Source organism: Chiloscyllium plagiosum, chromosome 3 (assembly GCF_004010195.1).
Source record: "Chiloscyllium plagiosum isolate BGI_BamShark_2017 chromosome 3, ASM401019v2, whole genome shotgun sequence".
In the NCBI taxonomy this organism is placed as follows: Eukaryota; Metazoa; Chordata; class Chondrichthyes; order Orectolobiformes; family Hemiscylliidae; genus Chiloscyllium; species Chiloscyllium plagiosum.
Genome location: NC_057712.1, coordinates 59970142 through 59993531, shown reverse-complemented (window position 1 = coordinate 59993531; position 23390 = coordinate 59970142). Strand labels below are relative to the sequence as shown.

Here is a 23390-nt window from a genome sequence, read left to right as displayed (position 1 = left end):
CACCCACCACCCTCTGGGTGAAACATTTTCCTTGCACTTCTCCCCCAAACTTGTCCCGTCTCACCTTGAACCTGTGCTCTATTGTTGAATAGAATAGAATCTCTACAGTGTGGAAACAGGCCCTTCGACCCAACAAGTCCACACCGATCCTCTGAAGAGAATGCCACCCAGACCCATTCCCCTACATTTGTCCCTAACCTACATATCCCTGAACACTATGAGGCAATTTAGCACGGCCAATTCACCTAACCTGCATATCTTTGGATTGCAGAAGGAAACTGGAGCAGCCGGGGGAAACCCACGCAGACACAGGGGGAGGATCTGCAAACTCCACACAGACACTCGCCCAAGGTTGGAATCGACTCTGAGTCCCTGGCACTGTGAGGCAGCAGTGCTAACCACTGAGCCATGTCCCACCTTGTAGAGCATCTTTTGACCCTCGGATAAAGCTTCTGACTTTCCATCCTATCTCGACCTCTCACTTTGTTGACTTCTATCAGGTCACTCCTCAGTGTCCGTCATTCCACTGAAAACAATCAGAGTTTTCTAACCTCTCCTCATAACTAAAACCCTCCAGATGAGGCAACATTCTGGCAAATCTTCGCCCCAGCCTTGACAAAACATCCATGACCCTTTGGTAGTGTGGCAACCAGTACTGCATGCAATATTCCAAATGTGGCCCAACTGAAGTTTTGGACAGCTTTAACATAACTTGCCAACTTTTATATTCGACGCCCCAGCCAATGAAGGCAAGCATACTGTATGTTTTCATGCGGTATGCCTAATAGAACATAGAACAATACAGCACAGTACAGGCCGTTCGGCCCTTGATGTTGTGCCAACCTTTTATCCTACTCTAAGATCAACCTAACTTACATATACTTCATTTTACTATCATCTATGTGCCTATCCAAGAATCACTTAAATGTCCTAATGTATCTATCTCTACTCCCACCTCTGGCAGTGCATTCCATGCACCACCACTCTCTGTGTAAAGAACCGACCTCTAAAGAACCGCATACTCTTCATATAAGGGCACTATCCCGAAATATGCGCTACTGTCTCCGAAACTTCATTACACCGTCTACAGTTCTTGATATTAAACGGCCTGCCATAAGACAACGACGCCCTTGTTGGATACAAATTGGTTCTTAACAAAAGTGAACTAATCACCTTGGACGATTTCATGAATTGTATTCTCTGCAGCCAATTATTAGATATACTATCGTTTTATAGTGGCTATCACAAGGAAATTATGCCCCCTTGTGATAGCCATTTTTACCCTGGGAAAAAGTCTTTGACTATCCGCTCTATCTCTGCCTCTCATCATTTGTACATCTCTATCAAGTCGCCTCTCACCATTCTTCGCTCCAATGAGAAAACCCTCAATCTTTCTTCATAAGAAATGCCCTCCAGTCCAGGCAGCATCCTGGATTAGTTGGTCGCACAGAGGTTGAAAGAAAATGGCACATTTTATTTATCCTGCCATAATCACAGAATCTCACATTTGTTACAGAAGAGAAAGAAGCCATTCAGCCTGTCACGTGTGCTCTGGCTCTCCAAGTGAGTAACTCATTTGGTGCCATTCTCCCATCCTCTCCCACGACTGCTATACATTGTTCCCTTCAGGTAACAATTTAATTCCATAAATGTAATTTCTGTGAATTTGTAACACAGAAGACTGTGTGCAAATAAACTAATATTGAGAAACATCACTGTGTTAACATTTAGAATGTTAATCAGACAACTGTAAAAAATGGATTTAAAAACACAAGTATATATTAATATATATATTTAGTGACTATTTTAGGAATGTAACTTGCCATAATTCCAGAGGGCCATAGAGTTGCTCTCTCATCAAAGAGAGAGAGAGGGGACTGGTGTTGGTCTAATCCAAGGGTCACCACGCCTTAGGTGAGGGTGGAGTTTGAGAAGGATGGACCTTCATAATCATCTCTGCCAGTGCAGGAATTAACCTGTGCTGCTACTCTGCATTGCAAATCAGCAGTACAGCCAGCTGAGCTCACCAAGCACCCCCCCCCCTCCAATTTGTTTTTAATAACGCATTAAACAACAAAGAGGCGACTATAATCATCTGACTGGATTTTCTGTAACCTTCCAAAAGCTCCTTAGGTGTCAACATCAGATGGAACTAGAATAGCAAACTAACGTATTATATGGAATGTTCCAAAACCGGGACCAGGGGTCTGCTGGGGAGGTAAATTTCTCATTGAAATGAATGGGTTCGCTCCTATCTGCGGTTTCGGGCATTCCCAGCTACAGGGGGACTACTGTATTATAAACTGTGACAGAAATAATTAAGAATATAAGAAGCTAGAGAAGAAATGGGCTGTTCAACTCTTTAAGCCTGCCCTATCCATTCTATAAAATCATGGTTAATCTGCCCCAGCCCTCAATTCTCATGCCAGCTCCTCATAGTGTTCAATTCTCTGAAAAGTCTCAACTCTGTTTTCTGTGTGTTAACCAATCCCCAGTCGATGCTGATATATTGGCCCTAATAATGTGAACCCTTACCTTGTGCAGTAATCTTTTGTATGGCACCGTATCAAATGCCTACTTAAAATCCAAACACATTGCACCAAGTGGTTCACCTTTATCAACTCTGCTTGTAATATTCTCAAAGAACTCTAGCAAATTTCTCTTTTCACAAACCATGTTTACTCTTTGATTGCATTAGGATTTCCTTTTAATAATGGACTCTAATATCTTCACAATGACAGATGTTAGGCTAATAGGCCTATAGTTTCTGTAACCGTGCCTTCTTGGAGATGTCACATTGTCAGATTTCTGATCCACTGGAATTCTTCTGGATTTTCATGTGTTCTGGAATATTTCAACCAATGACTCCATTATCTCTGTAGACATTCTCTTAAAATCTTGGATGAAGGCTATTAATGTCTGCCTTCAGTCCCACACTCCTGCACTCACATACTCACCCCCTCACAGACTTAAGACACTCTACACTCTCATACACACACATATATGCTCTCTCTTATACTCACAATCCCCCAACCCAGACAGACAGACAAACAGACGCACACACATAAAGACCCACATGCACACATATGCATATACGTTTGTGGGGTGAATTTGTACGTGCAGAGTTACATTGTACTTTGCTCAAAAACTGCATTAATTCATGTAAAACTCTTATCTCACTTTTTCGACTAGAATCAATCTAAACATATGGCATAGACAGAGAACACAGGGGGCTAACACCTTCAACATATTGTCTAGCTATCACCAATTGTTACAGTTAACCTGAGAATGCAACTTTTAAAAAAAAGTTTTGTGATTTACACATGAAAGAAGTGAAACTATCATGGTATTCAAACAGGTGAAAGACTCAACAGACAAACAAGGTATTTTTCAATGTATAATTTCGGTTACATCACACTGTAAACTTTTGCTATAAATTCTGTGCCTTACAATTGTGTCCTCCACAATCACCTGATGAAGGAGCGTCACTCCGAAAGCTAGTGTGCTTCCAATTAAACCTGTTCGACTATAACCTGGTGCTGTGTGATTTTTAACTTTGTACACCCCAGTCCAACACCGGCATCTCCAATTCAGTCCCATGGGTTTGTCAAATAACTTTGCCCCTTGTAATAGAAATGTTACAAGATATTTTCTACTATTAGCGTAATTTCCCTGCTCCCCATTATCAATTCTCAATCACATCCTCCAAGGGTCCCACATTCACTTTAGCTACTTGCTTTCCTATTATATACCTGTAGAAGCTCTTGCTGTTTGTTTTTATATATCTTGCCAATTTATTTTCATAATCAATTTCCTCCTAAAAAAAGAAAATTCCAATCCTCTGGCCTACCATGAGTTTTTTCTACCTTGTAAGCCTTAGGTTTAATTGGATACGTTTCATGAACACCTTTGGTAACCATGGGTGGTTTATCCCTTTCATCAAGTCCTTCTTTCTGGTGGGAGAGAGGCGTAGGGAGGGGGACTTACTGAAGGAAATTTGTATTAGTAGGGAAATGCTATTGGGAAAATTGATAGGATTAAAGGCCAATAAATTCCCAGGCCTAGATGATCTACAAGTCAGAGTACTTATGGAAGTGGCCCTAGAAATAATGGATGCATTAATGGCCATCTTCCAAGTTTCTTTCGATGCTGGAACCGTTCCGGCAAATTGGAGGGTAACTAATGCAACCCTTCTATTTACTAAGGAAGGCAGAGAGAAAACCAGGAATCATAGTGGGAAAAATGCTACAGTCCATTGCAAAAGAATTAATAGCTGAGCATTTGGAAAGAGAGTGATATCATGCTTGACAAATCTACTGGAATTCTTTGAGGATGTAGCTAGTAGAGTTGATAAAGGGGAACCAGTGGACATGGTTTATTTGGACTTTCTGAAGGCATTTGACAAAGTCCCAGATAAAAGACTAATGCATAAAATTAAATTGCATGGGATTGAGGTAGTGTATTGAGATGGATAGAATAGGAAACAAAACAAGAGCAATAAATGGTCTTTTACTGAATGGCTGGCAGTCACTAGTGGGATAGTGCAGGGATCAGTGATAGGAATCCAGCTATTCACGATATGTTAATGAATTTAATTAGGGAACTAAATGTAATATTTCTGAATTTGCAGATGACAAAGTCATGTGTACGAGTGAGTTGGAGGGAGGATGCAGAGATGATTCAGTGTGATTCGGATAAGCTGAATGACTGGATAAATGGATGGCAAATGCAGTATAATATGGATAAATGTGAGGCTATCCACTTTAGTAGTAAAAACTGGAAGACAGATTGGTATCTGACTGGATATAAATTGAAAGGGTGGAATGTTAATTGAGACCTGGGTACGCTTGTGCACCAGGCGCTGAAGGTAAGCATGTAAGCAGCAGGCAGTAAAGGCGGCAAATGGTGTCATGGCCTTCATAATGGCAGGATTTGAGTATAGGACAGGGATATCTTTTGCAATTGTACAGGAACTTGGTGAGACAACACCTGGAGTACTGTGCACTGTTTTCATTCTCTTTTCTGAGGAAGGATATGTTTGCTATGGAGGAAGTGAAGTGTGTATTCACTAGGCTTAACCTTAGGATGGCAGGACTGATGTATGAGGAATGGTTTAATAAGTTAGGATTATATTCACTGGATTCTAGATTAGAGTGATGCTGGAAAAGCACAGCAGTTCAAGCAGCATCCGAGGAACAGGAAAATCAATGTTTCGGGCAGTTATATTCACTGGAGTTCAGAAGAATGAGGGAGGGTTCACATAGAAACCTATAAAATTCTAACATGACTAGCCATGGCAGCTGCAGGAAGGAAGTTCCTGAAGGCAGGGGCATCTGCAATCATGGGTCCTAAGGAGACAAGATAAACCATTTAGGACTGAGATAAGAAATTCTTTCACCAAGAGCACGGTGAACCTGTGGAATTCACTACCACAGAAAGCAGTTGAGACCAAACTATTGTATGATTACAAGAAGGACTTAGTTGTAGCACTTGGGGCTGAACGGATCAAGGGATATGAGGAAAAAGCAGGAACCGACCATTGAGGTGGGTGGTCAATCATATTCAGAGTGAATGGCAAAGCAAGCTTAAAGTACTAAATAGCTTACTCTCATTTTCTACGTAAACGCAGCCACCAAACTTAATTTATGTTTCCTGTGAGTAATCAACTTTCATTCATCAAAAACTGTGAAACAGAATTTACATTTCAGCAATATTCCTAGTTGTTTTGATTCTTGTCAAATGAATCTTAGAATCTTTCTGGTAATGGATCTCACTTTGTTATTAACTTAATGTAATAGTAATGATCTGAACATAATTCAGAACATAATCTGAACATAATTCAGAGGACATATTCTATTTCTAACTTGAAGCCTTTTTTTAATTATCCACTAATTTAAATTAAACAATGTAAATAACATGGAAAAGTTGGAAAGCAGTGTCAAAATATTGAGTCACCAGATCATTTTGAATTAAGGGACTAGATTGTATTGATTTCAACAGATATTGTATTGATTGCCCCAGTAGCACAAAAAGTACTTTGATCTGCACAGTATTTATTTAATAATCTCTAGTTCTTAAGTGATTTTCTATATTTAATCCTCGTTCTCATGGGTCTAATTAGTCTACACAATTAGTCCACCAATTTAGTGTTGAAGACAGAGTAAGGTGGATACATTTCAGACTGTGCTTCTAATTAATTCTTCTGTTAAACCACCAAACCAATTATATCTCTGTGTAGAAATGCAATAGAAGTTTGGCTTCATTGCCTGCTGAATCCTCCTGTCTTTATTTGTATTGGAAACATTTTAAAGGAAAAGCAGTATTTTAGACAAGTACTGCATTGGACTACCACCTGCACACAGCAAGGCTTACAGATTTAAAATTGAAACTTTGCTGTATGCTAAGAAGCATATGCTAAAGACAGTAATGTTTGTGGGTGAATCCTTTCCAGTATTTTAACAGAAGTATGAAACAATTTTGAACTTTTTCCCCTAATGACGGTCAAAGGACAACTTATCCTTTCCCCCACAGGCATGGGTACCAAAACTAATTTTGATAGTCTCATAATACCTTCTTAATAATTCCCCATTTATAGCCCACGAGGGAGATAATCTATTGCCTAATATGGTTTGACCAGTTGCCTCTTCTGCATGCATGCATCCAGAACTTAATTTTTAAATGGAAGTGTGATAGCTACATGCTAAAAAGGAAATTTTTAAAAAATTATAACTAACAAAGAAGATGTTAAGAGTTGAGTTGTGATTCCCCTTACTTGGATTTGACATTTGACCAACATAGAAGAATACTTAAAACAGTATTTACTGGGGAATCTCAGTAGGTCTGGAGCATCTGTGGAGAGAAAACAAAGCTAACATTTTGAGTCTTGTGACCCTTCAGAACTGATAGTAACGAGGAAAATGTAGTAAATATGCTGAAGACAGGGGATGGATGGAAAGGAGTAAGCAGATGGATGGAGATTGAGCCCAAAGAGAGAGAACAACAGGCAGACAAAGAGATGGATGATAGTATGCCAGGCAGAAAGAAAAGTTAATAATGAGGATGTAATTAGGTGAAGTAGGTTGACTCTGCTAAAAGCAGCTAATGTCATGACAGTGCATGGGTTGTGTGGATGGGTAAAAGACAGAGAAAAAGATGTTCAATTTCTAAAATTATTAAACTCGATATTAGTCCTGCGGTTGCAAAGTTCCCCAAGTGGGAAATGGGATGCTGTTCTTCCAGTTTGTGCTGAGCCTCTTTGGAGTACTGCAGCAGGCCTAAGACAGAAATGTTGCCCAGGAAACATGGTGATATGTTGAAGTGGCAGGCAACTTGCAGCTTGGTGTCATATTTGCAGATGGAATGTAGTTGTTCTGCAAGCTGGTTACCCAGTCATGACAGGGACTGCTTTCAGCACAGCCAATCCATTTTTACCTATTTATGGTTCCCATTAACAGCTTTTCTTTCTCCCTTATTACTATAATCCATCCCCTTGTCTACCTAATTTGTCTTTCTGTCTCTCTCTGGCCTCCATCTCCGTCTATTCGATCAGTCCTTTCTTTCCCTTACTCACCCCTGTTTTCAGTATATATACCACCTTTTCTGAGCTACTTTCAGTTCTGAAGAATGGTCAATTGACCCTAAAAAACTTACTCTGCTTTTTCTCAACAGATGCTGCTAGACCTGCTGAGTTTCTATTTTTGTTTGATATTTCCAGCATTTACCACCTTACTTGATTTTATTTTGGAGAACAGTACTTATTTTAACAAACCATGGAGACAAGAGCAAGAATAGGAATGGGAGAGAAAATGAGCGAATTAGGGAGTACAATTTCCAAATGACACCTCTTTGAAGAGTGTGTTGCCTCACATTTGTGTTCTCCTCAAATGATGTAAGGCTTGTTTGAGATGCATATTTTGGAGTCATTATCTTTTTCAAGACCCAGAACAATGCAGTTTCATGGAATACATTATGTTAACACAAAAGCAAAATACTGTCACAACTAGAAATCTGATAAAAATAGAAAATATTGGAAATGCCCAGCAGGCGTGGCGGAATTTGTGGAGAAAAGGTGTTAACATTTCAGGTTGGTTCAGCCAAAAGTTTGACAGCTTTTTGAAGTATTAGAAATAATTTTACAGTCAAAACCAGCATACTAACAGGTGGATAGGAGGTGTAAACTAGGATGAGTGATCAACATTCCTACTCAGTCACTGAGCTGTCTGCGGTAATATAGTGAGGGTAAAGCATTGACCAGATTGCACACTCTTGGGCTCATTGAAGTTCTTAACTGGTCAGTTAAGGGCCTGTTTCCACTCCTGCTGCAACATATGGTTGGGGAAGGTGGAATGAAGGAGAACAGCCCACTGGTGAAAAAGTGGAAAGAAAATAGGATACATCTTTACAGTGACCTTATGTACCCTTTGGGGGTCATCCTCCTGCAAGGTGTTACTCTCACTTTGTGCCTGCAAAACACCCAGATCCTTCTCCACCCTTCCTAGGGTCCCTCATGAAGAACCCCAGACTTATCTCTAAGTCTGGTCACTAGGGATCTTCTCCTGTGATTTCCTGCAGTACTCACTGCTGTTGGAACTGAGGTCTCTTGAGGCTACTCATCTCCTGGTTAATGTAATTGGCTGGCAGCTCTTCAGGGTGGGACTTCCTGTCCCTGGAAGGCATGAAGTCACATAATGATCTCATCACTTCATTAAGGCCACTCCTCCAGCATATTATCACTGGGGAGCAGCCATTTTTAAATTTGTCAGCTCATGGTGGATGTTTCTATAGGGTAGGGAAGTATTGTGACTCCTAACCCATAAAACCCAGCTCATTTACTCTGTTTCATTCTTCATGGATGCTGCTGGGCATGCTGCATATTTTCAGAAATCTCTATTCTTATTTTGAATTGCATTTATCACTGACAAGAACAAGTAAGATTTCATTTTTACTGCTTAATGGGTAATCTGGTAGTGGAATGAAATACCTTTGGATTTTACTAGTGTCAGGTGACCTTTTCCAATCTATTACCATGAAGGTGGGGAAAATGAAAATTTATGCTTTGGTTTTAATGGCCTGCTGTAATTATCACTATTACAGTTACTTTATCCTTCAAACAGCTGCCTAACTCAATGTGACCATTTCTAGCCTCTGCTTGTGTCTCCAGCATTCTTTCAGTTGCAAAGAAAAGACTCCAAATTGTTCTTACTGTGGAACTGGACCTTTGTATTACTTTTATATTTTGCATTGATTTACAAGATCCCATGGATTTGAACCTTGTTATTCATGTGAATATGAAGTTGTACATATACAATTTTGCTGAATGCAAATTTTGATATTTCCAAAGGACATTGTTTAAAGGTTGAGATGTTTGGAGAAAAGTTGTGAAATGTCAGCATTTTAAGTTTTTGTATTCTTTTGTGTTTCTTAAATACAGGAGAAATTTGAGGCACTATTCTTGGCCTATGATGACCATGCCACATTCCAACTGTTTAAAAGTTTCAGACGTGTACGAATTAACTTCAGCAATCCTAAAGTAGCAGCCCGTGCCAGAATAGAGCTCCATGAAACAAAGTTCAATGGGAAAAAGCTAAAACTCTACTTTGCACAGGTAATGAATTCAGGACTTTGACCTTTGATCATAAAACATTAAGACATTTGATAAAGAAACTGAAGCCAAGGATTTAATCAAAAAATAAGATTTGTTTAACTAGTGCAGTTAGGGTAGAAATCAGACAAAGTCGATAAAATGTGGAGCTGGATAAAGCACAGCAGGTGAGGTGGCATCAGAAGAGCAGGAGAGTTGATGTTTTGGGCAGGAGCTTTCATCAGGTTTGGGAGAAGGGGAAGAGGGCTGAGAAATAAATGGAGTGGGGTGGGGCGGGGGTAAAGGTCAGACAAAAATTGTGTTGCTTAAATGCAGGCATATTGAAGTCAAAATTTGGAGATCAGCATTGTACGTCTTTAAGATTCTCAAAGACATCTGACCCAAAACCGAGATTCCAGATATCTCTGGTTGCCACCAAATATAATAATTAGCCCCTTACAGAAATGAATTAAGGTTCTGAGACATATATTTTAGTACCCCTGAAAAAAAACTGGTGTTCCCTGAAATAGTGTGGACCCAGGTCTGCTTTATCTGCTATGAGCCTAATATCTTCCCACTGAAAGGTAGAACCCCAATAGTGAGGCCGATGCTGGCAATGTGGTGAGCCACATTCTGGCCCTGCAGGAGAGTTAGCTAACAGGAATGTGTGACAGCTACCAACAGCTCAACAAAATTTATACATGAGGCTTGATGTTCAAAATCAGATCAAATGTGAGCCACCTGCTAGGATACAGTTTGCCCAAATCTGGACTCTGAGGGAATTCCAATCCATTGAGTCCAAATTTGCAATGAACTGTTAAAATCGATTTGGGTAGAACACACCAAGGAAAACCTGGTAGATGTTTTATTCATCTTTTGAGTTTCTGTAGAATATTTCTAGAAGGAATCATGGAAATCTTTAGATTTCAATGGAAGGAAATCTAAATAAGTGTTGTTACTTTTTTAAAAAGATGTGGGTATCAGTAGTAAAGTCAACATTTATTGCCTGTCCTGAATTGCCTTTGAATAGGTGATGGTGAACTGTCTTGAACCACTCCAGTCCATGAGGGATATGTAAACCCACAGTGCTCTGAGGAAGGGAGGCCAAGGATTTTGACTGAGTGATGCTGAAGAAATGGTTCCAAGTCAAGATGTGTCTGGCTTGGAGGGGAACTTAATGATGTTCCCACTCATCTGATGCCCTTGTCCTTTTTTTCTCAGTCATTCACACATTGAGGGCATCACTGATTAGGCATATTTTACCCATCTCTAATTTCCCAGAGGGGCAATTAAAAGTCAACCACATTACTGTGGGTCTGGAGTCCTATGTAGGCCAGACAGGTAAGGACAGCGTTTCCTTCCATAAAGAACATTAGTGAACCAGATGGGTTTTTCCAATAATTGGCAATGGACTCCCGGTCATCATAGACTCTTAATTTCAGATGTTTATTAAATTCAACTTCCACCATCTACCATAGTGGGATTCAAACCCAGCTGCCCAGAGCATTATCTAGGTCTCTGTGTTAAAAGTCATTGCCTCTCCTTACATGTTAGAGGTCATAGATTTGAAAGACGCGGTCAAAGTAAACTTGGTGAATTACTGCAGTGCAGCTTGTAGTTGTTACACTCTACTGCCACTGTGTGTTGTTGGTGAGGGTAATGTAAATATTCTGCTAGTTTTTTTTTCCTTTCTTGTACCACTCAGACAATATTTAACACCTGGGCCATACTGTAGGGTTTTAAAATGCTGCCTTTTCAATGTGATACTTATTTTCAGTCTGATTTAAATAGCTATTAAACAGGTGGTGTTTTGGTGAAAACTGTTTGTCAAAACTTTTTAATTCATTAATTTAAATTATATTTAAACTCAACTCTTTCCTCTCCCTCCAAACAAAACAAAATTGCTGAATGATTTTTCATGAATTTACAGTCAGTACTGAGAGTTGTTATGTGACTACCTAAACACATCAGATAGAACTCCTACAACTAACAGAGTCTAAATATTGTTCCCATTATTCCACAATGAATTTGAAACCAGGCCCCTGAAGTTGAAAGAATTGTGTATTAATGTACAGTAAAACCCAATCCTCAGCTGTTTTATTTTTAAATATATAAAAAATCAAGGGTGCCTGTTTCTAAGTGATCCATTCCGTCTTCAACTTCACTGCAAGAGCACTCAGCTTATAATGAAGTAACTGGTAACTTTTTGGATGAAAGCATGCAGCACTATCACAATGTTAATTAAATTGAGGGATGGTCAGTTCCAGTGACATTAGACAAGAACTGGCCAATGTAGACTGGGAATAGCTACTTGCAAGTAAGTCTACATTTGAAACGTGAGAATCTTTTAAAAGTAAGATCGTGAGAATTCAAGGGCAGTGTGTTCCTATAAGAACAAAGGGCAAGGGCAACAGGTCTAGGCAACCATAGGTGTCAAGAGATATTGAGAGTTGTTGAGGGAAAGAGTGAGACTAAAGGGGCAACTTGTGGAACCAGTGTACCTTGGTGCAGTCTTAGATGAATACATCTCGTTTGTATTCGCAGGGGAGAATGAAATTGTACTCCAGGATATAATTTGGAATGTCATGGTTCTAGAGCACATTAAGATTAATAAGAAGGAAATATTATCATTTTAACAGGCACATAGGTGCTCAAATCCCCAGAGCCTGATGAGATGTACCCCAGGCTGATAATGGAGGCAAGGGAGGAGATTGCTGGGCCTTTGTGGATACATTTAATACTTCACTGGCCACAGGTGAACTGCCAGTAGACTGGAGGACATTTAATGTGATTTCTTCGTTCAAGAAGAACAGCAAGGAGAGACAAGGTCATTACAGACCAGTTAATTTGACATCTGCAGTAGGGAGATTATTGGAAAAAATTCTGAAAAACAGGATTAATCAATACTAGGAAAGGCAGGGATTGATCAGCGATTTGTTTGGGAAGACCCTGTCTGACTATTTTAATTGAGTCTTTTGAAATGGTGACACAGTATATTGATGAGGGTAATGCAGTTGATGTGGTTTGTGTGGAATTCAATAAAGCCTTTGACGAAGTCCCAAATGGAAGGCTGGTGGGTAGGAGCCCATGGAATCCAAGACAGATTGGCAAACTGGATCCCACATTGGCAGCCAAACAGGAGGCAGAAAGTGGTGGTGGAGGGGTGTTTTTGTAATTGTAAACCTGTGGCCAGCCATGCTCTACAGTGTTCAGTGCTGGGGCCCTTGCTATTTGTTATTTACATTAGCAACTTGGATGTGAATGAGATTTTGGAGAAGATTAGATTAGATTACATTACAGCGTGGAAACAGGCCCTTCGGCCCAACAAGTCCACACCGACCCGCCGAAGCGCAACCTGAGGCAGCAGTGCTAACCACTGTGCCACCGTGCCGCCCACCAAGATTTGTGGCTCAGGTTGTGGATCAAGTTTTAAGTTTGCTCACTTGAGGTTTGTTCTCTGATGTTTCATCACCATGCTTGGTAACATCAGTGACCCTCGATGAAGCGTTGTTTTTCTGTCTCGCTTGTTACGTATCTGTCTCGATTTGTGGTGGTTGTTGATATCATTTCCGGTTCTGTTTCTGAGAGGTTGCTAAATGGATTCCAAACCTGTATATTAATGGAGTTCTGGTTTGAATGCCAAGGGTCTAGGAATTCCTGTGTGTGTCTCTGTTTAACCTGTCCCAGGATGGATGCATTATCCCAGTCGAACTGGTGTCACTCTTTGTCTGTGTAGCCCACAAACCTTCCACCACGCTGAAACAGCTCCTGATGAACTTAAAGGGCCCTGTACCAACAACCAGCAGCAGGGAAATTATTGGAAACATTTCTGAAGAACAGGATTAATCAGTACTAGGAAAAGTAAAATATACAAAATACCCTGCAAGGACTGCAACAAACATTATATTGGACAAACCAGCAAGAAGCTAGCTGCCAGGATCCATGAGCACCAACTAGCCACCAAAAGACATGACTAACTTTCATTCATATCCATACATGGAGACAAAGAGGGACACCAGTTCGACTGGGACAATACATCCATCCTGGGACAGGCTAAATAAAGACATACATGGGAATTCCTGGAGGCCTGGCATTCAAACCGGAACTCCATTAACAATTATATCGATTTGTACCCCATTTACCAATTTCTCAGAAACACAACCAAAAATGATATCACCCACCACAACAAACCGAGACAGATGAATAGCAAGCAGACCAGAACACCAATGCTTCACCAGAGACTCACTGATGATGTTATCTAGCATGGTGATGGAGAGTCTCAGAACAAATCCACCAGCTCAATGAGCAAACTTACAACTAGGATGTGAATGTAAAAGGTATAATTCGTAAGTTTGCAAATGACACAAAAAAATAGTGATATTGTTATATTGATATGAATGATCTTGGGCTTGTTAGATATTGATTAGTTGGTAAATTGGGCAGAGCAATGGCAGATGGAATTTAATCCTGATAAATGTGAGATGATGCAATTTGGAAGGTCTAATAAAGGAAGTAAATACACAATGAATGGTAGATCATTAGGGAGTACTGAGAAACAAAGGGACCTAGGTGTACAAGTCCATGGATCCCTGAAGACGTCAGCTTGGTAGTCAGATTGGGGGAGAAAGGGAGCTTGAGAGAGTGCAGAGGAAATTTACCAGGATATTTTCTGGGATGAAACGTCTGTTATGACGAGAGACTGGATAGGCTGAGTTTGTTTGCCTTAGAGCAGAAGAGGCTGAGTAGGGATCTGATTGAGGTATATAAAGTTGAGAGATATAGACCTCTTCTCCGTGGCAGACATGTCTAAGAGCAGATGGCATAAGTTTAAGGTGAGGAGCAAATAGTTTAGAGGAGATCCGAGAGATGATAATTTTATCCAAAGGGTGGTAGAAATGAAGAATGTGCTGCCTGAGAGGCTGGTGGAGGCAGATACTCTTGCAACATTTAAGAAGCACCTGGATTAGTATTTAAAATGCCAGGGCGTAGTAGGCTATAGACCAAGTGCCGATAAATGGGATTAGTGTCGTTTGTTGGTCATTATATACGTCGTGGGCCAAAGGGCCAGTTTCTATGCTGTATGTCTCTATGATGCTATGATAATAGTTGAGGAAGTAGGAATCTTAGCTACTACTGGCAGTGGCCTTTCTTTTTGATGTGCACTGAGCTTAGAAAAGGATCTTTGTGCCATGTGCATGTACGATGTTCAAGATAACACCACATGGATGCAAAACCCAGTCACAAAACCAACATAGGAGGAAACTTTCCAAAAATGACTAGACAAAATTGCTGTATGGCCAATTTGTTGGATTTCATCATTTCTTCAGTTGGAATAATCCTGTCTGTTGGATAATTATAACATTTAAGTATATTTTATGAATTAAATTTCCAATTATGGAGCCTTACTTGTCAGGAGCTCAAATTGGAAATTGGAACATAAAAGATTGACTCTAAACCTCAAAAGGCTTTAGGGACATGGAACATTGTGTTCAGATTCCTGATGGTGCATGAACTTCTATGCTGAAAGCACATGTTCCCATTTTGCCATAGCATTCTCATTCAGAATTTAAAATTTATTGTAACCCTGCAGTAGCACAACAGCATGAATCTGATGGTGCTTCCAAGAGACGATATTCTATTAAATTCATAGTGTTTTCCTTTTAGTCCAAAAGTAAACAAACTCTGTGCTGTTCGAGCTCTGACCAATTCCCAATGCCACATGTCATTGTTATATTATTTATAATAATCAGTATTAATATTCAATGTGTTTAAATTTGGAAGACACTGAATAAGGCCATCTTGCAATTCCACAATAACTAATTGTCTCTGATAACTTGATTAACCAGTCAACCTTCATGTGTACTCTTAAACTGTCTTTCCACAAAGCATTGTACTGTCTGTGGTATTGGTATCAAGTCCAATCTTGTTGTTGCCCCAGTTGACAAGTGCATATTTTGTAGAAAGGGCACTTACTAGTAATTAACAGCAGAAATATTTCCGACATCTTTTATTTCCCAAGCCCAGAGATACTGATGCCAAATGTCATGCCCCAATTGATCCTTCAGCTGTGATATGCTCCCTCAAGGGATTACCAAAGTAATTTTAATAGAGACCATCATGACTGTGAAAGGTGGTTGGAGGCTGTTTGTTTTTAAAGTTTTTTTTAAGTGGCCATGGAAATATTCTTTATTTCAAGCTTTACCTTGAGCCCACATTGATGCAATCATTTGTGAGCCAGAGCGATGGAGTGTGCAAATTCTTCTTCACCATATTGAAATAATGGGTTAGCATTTCCAAGAATTAGCAATTATATGCACGTTGCCTCCCAGACCCCGTCCTTTACAAAAGAAAGGAGCTCCACATTTCTGTGAGGCGATCCCACTCAGGGCTCCCTCTGAAACGTGGAGTTGTACTTCCATTCTGCCAGTTCTAACATTGTGCCGAACTGTCAGCAGAAGGCAAACTCTGTCCCCTGTTCATAGTTCTGAAGAAGGATTACACCCGAAACTTGGACTTCTCCATCTCCTCATGATGCTTGGTTTGCTGTGTTCTTCCAGCCTCCTGCTTGTCTACTCTGTTCACAGACACCAGCTACCATATTCTGAAATGCAAAATTCCTGACAGCCACTTCGTCAGATGCTGTCAAAGCATTAGTACAGGACGTAGGTGTAATATTAAGGTAGGAGTGTAGAAGGAGATGGGAAGGATAGGATGCCAGGGGGGATAGAGTGCTAGGTAAGTAGTTGCCAGATGTGTGTTGGTAGAGTACCAGCTGGGTAGATTAGCGGTTGGGGAGGGTTGGGTTGTTAGATGGGTAGGGGTGCCAAGAACATAGATGCAAGGTGGTTATGGTGCCAGCTGGGGAGAGTGAGGATGCTGAGGTAGAATATCTGAGTAAGGGATATGGTGCTAGGAAAGTTAGGTGTCAGCTGGTGTTTTAAAAAAATTCTCAAGGTCAGGTTCGTAGGAGAGTGGTCTGACACAGAACAAACGACCAAGAGGCGAGTCTGCTAGAATATGGGCATTTTATTCCCCGCAGCGTCGCCACAACGGGTCTGGCTTATACTCACTCTACATGTTACCAAAACTGGGAGCCGTCAGTTCTCGTAGAGCGGTTGCCAACAACCCACGCTCGGCGGTTAAACGTAACCCCGGAGCAGACTCACCGAACTGGAGACTTTTCCAGCTGATATACTCTTTTCCAGATATAAACATTCATGTGAACAGCAGAGCAAGGCTAAAAAACACATTCCATTCTGGTTACATACAGATAAGAAGATTCACACGGGACTAAGCAACACCTCCATTCCGGTTAGATTCACACATGTATTGGGACATAATTTTTAACCGTTTCACCACATTCCACTTCTTGGAATTTTACACCACAGCTGGGAAGAGGGAAGGTGCCAGGGATAGGATGCCAGATGAATAGAGGGTTGGGTGTCAAGTAAGTACAGTGCCAAATGAGTGGGAGGTAAGGTGTTCAGTAAATATTGTGCCAGCTAGGTAGGGGTAGAGTGGCAGATGATGCCAAGGAAGAATGGGTAAGGTGCCAAGGTACAAGGTGGCAGGCTAAATTATCTAGTTTGTAGGTTATGTTAGGGTGGGTGGAAGAAGTCCGATCCCGCTTGGGAACAGGGAGGTTGGGTGTTAGGTCTGGGAGTTCTTCATGTTCACTGATTGGGAAGTGGTGTATCGGATCAGGTTCAGGAGGATCAGATCAGCTTAGGAAAATCGACGTTTCAGGCAAAAGTCCTTCCTGATCAAGGGCTTTTGCCTGAAATGTCGATTTTTTTTTTTTCCCTGCTCCTCGGATGCTGCCTGACCTGCTGTGCTTTTCCAGCACCATACTCTTGACTCTGACCTGCAAACTTCACTGTCTCCAAGGTAGATGTAGGGCCTATTGAATAGAATAGAATCCCGATAGTGTGGAAACAGGCCCTTCGGCTCAACAAGTCCATACCAACCATCCAAAGAGTAACCCACCCAGACCCATTCCCCTACATTCAACCCCTGACTAATGCACCCAACCTACGCATCCCTGAACACTGTGGACAATTTAGCAGGGCCAATTCACCTAACCTGCATCTTTGAATTTTGTGAGGAAACCGGAGCACCTGGGGGAAACCCACGCAGACAAGGGGAGAATGTGCAAACTCCACACACAGTCAGACGCTGGAATCGAACCTGTCTCCGTGGCGGTGAGGCAGCAGTGCTAACCACTGAGCCACCGTGCTGCCCAAAATAATCCAAATAATTACTCTAGAGTTGGACAATGTATTTAATAGTCTAACTTTTCCTGAGTAATTTCATCAGAACCCTCTGAAATCTCCAATTGGCTAGCATAGTCAAGTTGCTCAGGAAAAAATACAGTTTCCCAGACAATTCCTTCATTGTCTGCCACAATGGCATTCTGCAGGGTCTCTGTGCACAACTCCAGTCTACATTACAATGACGACCGTCTGGCCATTGTAAGATCCAGGCCATTATCTAACTGTTCAGAATTTGTTCAGTTCTAAATGAATTTGTTTCAGCAGCACAGAATTAAAACATTGGAATGGAAGAAAGGTAACTACATTCTTTTCTTGCTGAGAAGGCTCAGGTTCATAATGCAAGTATGAAAAGAGTCCACTCGTGTATTGGAAGTGAACTGCTGCTGTCATCTGATACACTGTAGATTATAGTTTAAACATGTACCAATTTATTTCCCAGGTTCAAAATCAAGGTCCAGATGGAGACAATCTGCACCTTGCCCCTCCACAGCCAGCAAAACAATTCCTCATCTCCCCTCCAGCATCACCGCCTGTGGGTTGGCAGCAAATTGATGATGCCACACCAATCATCAACTATGATCTTCTCTATGCAGTGGCAAAACTAGGACCTGGTAGGTTTTTTCCATCTTTCATCATTGCTACAAGGTAATAGCCTATGGCATGTTAATTTTGCAAGATTACTCTCAATATTTAATATCACCATGTATGGCTTTACAAGCTATAAGATTAGGAATCTCAAACACTTTGCAGAAATGAAGCCGCGGTCAAAGGGTTCCCTCGAATTTTTTGACTGAAAAGTATCTTGCATTCATTGCTGGTCATTTCATATATTCTCTGTTATGTCATGCACAAAAGTATGCTGTTTCCCTTTACCAGCTCTTTGGCTGCTTTGTCTTTCCAATTGCATCCAATGATATTATTGCTTTTCACATGTTGCAGTCTCGTACCTGGGATCTATTAAGTTCTTCTATTATACTTAATTTCTTAACTACTATCTAATCATTTAATACTAAATTAGGTATGCTTGTATACTCTGACTAATTATTTAGGATAACTGCAGTTGAGCTAAGGCAAGGCAGGTTACTGAGAAATGTCATGATGCAAGAGATAGCATTTTTGCTTTGGGTTTAATATACAAAAGTTGTACCTCTCTTGAAATGTGTTCTTTTTCTGTCAGGCTTTTGCTCAGGTTAGTTTACAAATCACCCATTGTGGTCCAGTTCAATAGGGTGCCCTTTTAAAGTTTGTTTTACAAAGTATGTTGACACATTTAAAAGGGGTAACTTGATGTAGTTTGGCTAACTTGGGGAAAAGGTGGATCTATAGGAAAAAAAAATTATTTTGTCAGTCCTCTACCTGTGAGTAATGACTTTTAAAATTTCCTCGCTATAATTGGGTATAGAAGCCAGCCTGTAAACAAACGTAAAAGTGGAAACTCCTAATCGTGATTAATTCATCCAGAGGCATGAGCAATTTTGAGTATGCGCGACTAGTTTCTAGTAAATGTTTATACATTAGCAGAAAAGATCACAAGAAATTCAGTTACATTGAACCTGATTTATATTATAAGTTCTGAATGTTTTATGTAGGTATGATTAATTTTATCTGGCTTGTATTAAGAAAACCAACGCAAGCAGTAGCAGCACGGTGACTCAGTGGTTAGCACTGCTGTCTCACAGCACAGGGACCCAGGTTTGATTCCAGCCTCGGGTGACTATCTAGAGTTTGCACATTCTCCCCGTGTCTGCGTGGGTTTTCTCCGGGTGCTTCGGTTTCCTCCCACCATCCAAAGAGGTGCAGGTCAGGTGAATTGGTCATGCTAATTGCCCACAGTGCTAGGTGCATTAGTCAGAGGGAAATGGGTCCGGGTGGGTTGCTGTTCGGAGGATCGGTGTGGACTGGTTGGGTTGAAGGGCCTATTACAACACTGTAGGGAATCTAATCTAATCAAGCAGATACTCCAGACCATCTTTACGTTTTATAAAGGATAATATGATGCAACCTTTTAACCTGTGAGTTATTACAAAGCAAATGCCATTCTGCAGAACAAAAATAGAATATATTGTAGAACTGAAGATAAAGCACTGTTTTGGGTGAATGCAAGCAGTTTTGCTAAAAGAAATGACAAATCCTTGAAGACTATGCTGCAAATAAATGATTAATGTAATCCTAAGAAATGTCATGATTCTTGTATACATGCTAATTAGCAAAAGATTTGGTTTTCAGCTGATATATTTGGGCTTTGGTATCATGCCCTAAGGCCTAAATGACAAAAAGCCAGACTTTGTCTCTAAAATGTTAAATTTGCTACATAGGTACTCTCATGAAAGGTTAAGCTAATTTGTTTAAAAACTAAACTTAAAAATGGTTCTGGCTGAATATTTAACAGTCTTAAATTCAAATAATTTAGTGAATTGCTAATTACAATTTTAGGAGTCATCCACTGTGAGTGCTGGAAATTCTTTCTTTGGGTAGATACACCCTAACCATTACTTACTGTCTGCATATTAAATTTTGCAGTATAATATGAACATGCAGTTTGGCAGTGTGACAGCGGAATTATATGAAACAGATTAACTCCTCAAACCCCTTCAGAACTCCTCCCACCCCTTTCCTTTCAATTTCCTTCTTGGGGACGTTAGCATCTAGGAAGTAGGATTCCTAACCTCTACCAAGGAGCCACATGCAGTCTTGGGTAGTGTATTGTCAGGGCTCAGTGAAAGAAATCTTGCTCATTGCTGGTGGGGTAATTGTATTGGCTCTTCACAGTAATAACTGGTGGAACCTCAGAATGGGCAGGCCCTGAAAAAAATCACAGGCTTACCTTCTCAATATAGGTTGAGCTCCCTTTACCAACATCTAAACACCAGCGCAAGATTTCTGCAGAGTAATGGGAGGATTTTCAGCGAAAGACATGTATCCCTTACTTTCAAATATTCACCATGGAAAGATCAAATATGGGTGGGCACAATTCATTGTCCTCTCACCCCTGGTCCAGAAAGGCCATTAAAAAGTAACCGAGTGAGGGATGTTTTGTAGCATTAAATATCATGCATCAGTTTTTGGTTAAGGAACCTGAAAATGTACCTCAAAATCTACAGCTGTGACATTTACAATTTCAAGTGCTGAATCGGGAGGACAAAGAAGTCTGGTTACAGTAAGCAGCCAACGAAGACAGCCCCTCATTCATTGTGGCCCAAACATATATTTATCTATTGCTTTTAAATTAAAGTTTTATAAGTATAGCATGTCCATGCGTTAAAGAACAGATTCAAATGTCGATGCCAGATCAGCATTCCTCCCAACAGTTTTTCTGTAGGAATCAATTTTAGCAAGGCTCAGGAGAGATTTCAGAGATAAGTTTCATGGAGCAATGAATTGACCAATAGTTTCCCAGTAATGAAAGGCCACATGATAATTTTATGTGATTTCACTATGGTAGATTTGGGCTTTTTGATACCTTGGGTGTACACTGACATTGGCTACTCATTGAGTTGGAGAAAAACTCCAAAATTTGATGTAATTAAATTTTGATTATGCACCAAAAAATGCTAAACTGTAGAAACTGAATTATTTAAATTCTCTTTAATCACTTGAAGGAAATTGGTTTTGATTTTATTTTTGGTGTTCAAATCGGAATCATGCATTTCATCATGGATTGTGGTTATTTTTCACAAACTTAGCATAGCTGTGTTTGAAGTGCACAAGGATCATCTTAGGAGCCTCATCTGTTTTAAACAGCCAGATCAACAATTTCCACATCATTCTTTGGCTATGATAAGCTGATTTCAGTCTGTGGATCCCCTTGTCAACAGCAGCCAAACTTTCCTTATGGCTTCAAAGGGGTGCTGATAATACAAGTTAAGGTTGATTTATTTGGGAGGTGGGGTTAAACATTGTTGTGAGATGGATATGCCATTGCAACATACAATGTGGCTATGCAGTGCTGGAAAATGGATTTACAGAATCACAAAAATATCATGGTGCAGAAAGAGGCCATTTTGCACATCATCTGTCTGCACTGGTTCTCTGAACATTTTAACTTGGTGCCAATCTCATAATTTTTCCCAGTAACCTACATGTTGTTTCTATTTAAATAATCACAGTGGCTCAGTGGTTAGCACTGCTGCCTCTCACCACCAGGGACCTGGGTTTGCTTCCTGCCTCAGGCGAATATGTGGAGTTTGCACATTCTCCTTGTGTCTGCGTGGGTTTCCTCCGGGTGCTCCAGTTTCCTCCAATAATCCAAAGATGTGCAGGTCAGGTGAATTGGCTGAGCTAAATTGCCCATAGTGTTAGGTGCATTAGTCAAAGGTAAATATAGGGTAGGGGAATGAGTCTGGGTGGGTTACTCTTCGGAGGGTCAGTGGACTTGTTGGGCGGACAGGCCTGTTTCCATACTGTAGGGAGTCAAATCAAGTCATCCAGTGTCCTCTTGGGTTCCTCAGTCGAACCTGCTCCCACCACACTTCCAGGCAATGAATTCCATACTGCAATTATTCATTGCGTGTAAACGATTTTTCTCACCATGCATTTACTTCTTTTGCAAAACACTTTAAAACTCTGTCATCCGGTTCACAATTCATTTATTAGTGGAAATAATTTCTCTCTTTTGACTCTGTCCAGACCCCTCCATCAAATCTCCTCTTAGACACCCTCTCTCTCCAAAGAAAACACTCCAACTTCTTCAGTCTTTCCTCAAAATGGAAGTCTCTCATCCCTGGAAACGTTCTCATAAACTTCTTCAACTGAGGTCTAACCTGATAAAAGTTCATCATAACTTCCCCGCTTTGGTATTCTATACACATGTTAATGAAGTCTGGAATATTACATGCTTTGCTAGCTTCTGTCTTTACCTGTTGCGCCAACTTTAATCATATACGTTTCAGTCTCTTCGCCCATTCACATCCTTGAGAGTAATATCCTTTTTATTTTATACTGTCTCTCTATGTTCTTTTGTAGCGTATCACCTCACATTTCCCCACCTTGAACTTAATCTGCCCTCTCTACTTACTAATGATTTACACTGTCATCCTACAATGTTCCTAAGATTAGTGTCATCGACAATATCTGAAATTGACTCCTGCAAGCTCCAATATTAATAAGTCAGAAAAAGCAAGGATCCCAATACTGGTGCTTGGAGAACTACATTACAAGAGAATCGACGTTTCAGGTATAAGCCCTTCTTCAGGAATGAGGGAAGTTTGTCCAGCAGGCTAAGATAAAAGATAGGGAGGAGGGACTTGGGGGAGGGGCATTGGAAATGCACTAGGTGGAGGGAGGTCAAGGTGAAGGTGATAGGCCAGACTGGGGTGGGGGCGGAGAGGTCAGGAAGAAGATTGCAGGTTAGGAAGGCGGTGCTGAGTTCGAGGGATTTGACTGAGACATGGGGAGGGGAAATGAGGAAACTGGAGAAATCTGAGTTCATCCCTTGTGGTTGGAGGGTTCCCAGGCAGAAGATGAGGCGCTCTTCCCCCAACCGTCGTGTTGCCATGGTCTGGCGATGAAGGTGTCCAAGGACCTGCATGTCCTTGGTG

The 23390-nt window shown here is 40.7% G+C and overlaps 1 protein-coding gene across 1 annotated transcript in view; it reads left to right on the top strand.

The window, feature by feature from the left end:
• Positions 1 to 23390, top strand: part of LOC122543920 (calcipressin-3-like) — a 333907-nt gene that overhangs the window by 248314 nt on the left and 62203 nt on the right. Inside the window, exons 3-4 of the mRNA XM_043682853.1 lie at positions 9431 to 9604; positions 18293 to 18464. Of these exons, the coding sequence (XP_043538788.1) occupies positions 9431 to 9604; positions 18293 to 18464 (346 nt within the window). The remainder of the gene's footprint in view (positions 1 to 9430; positions 9605 to 18292; positions 18465 to 23390) is intronic.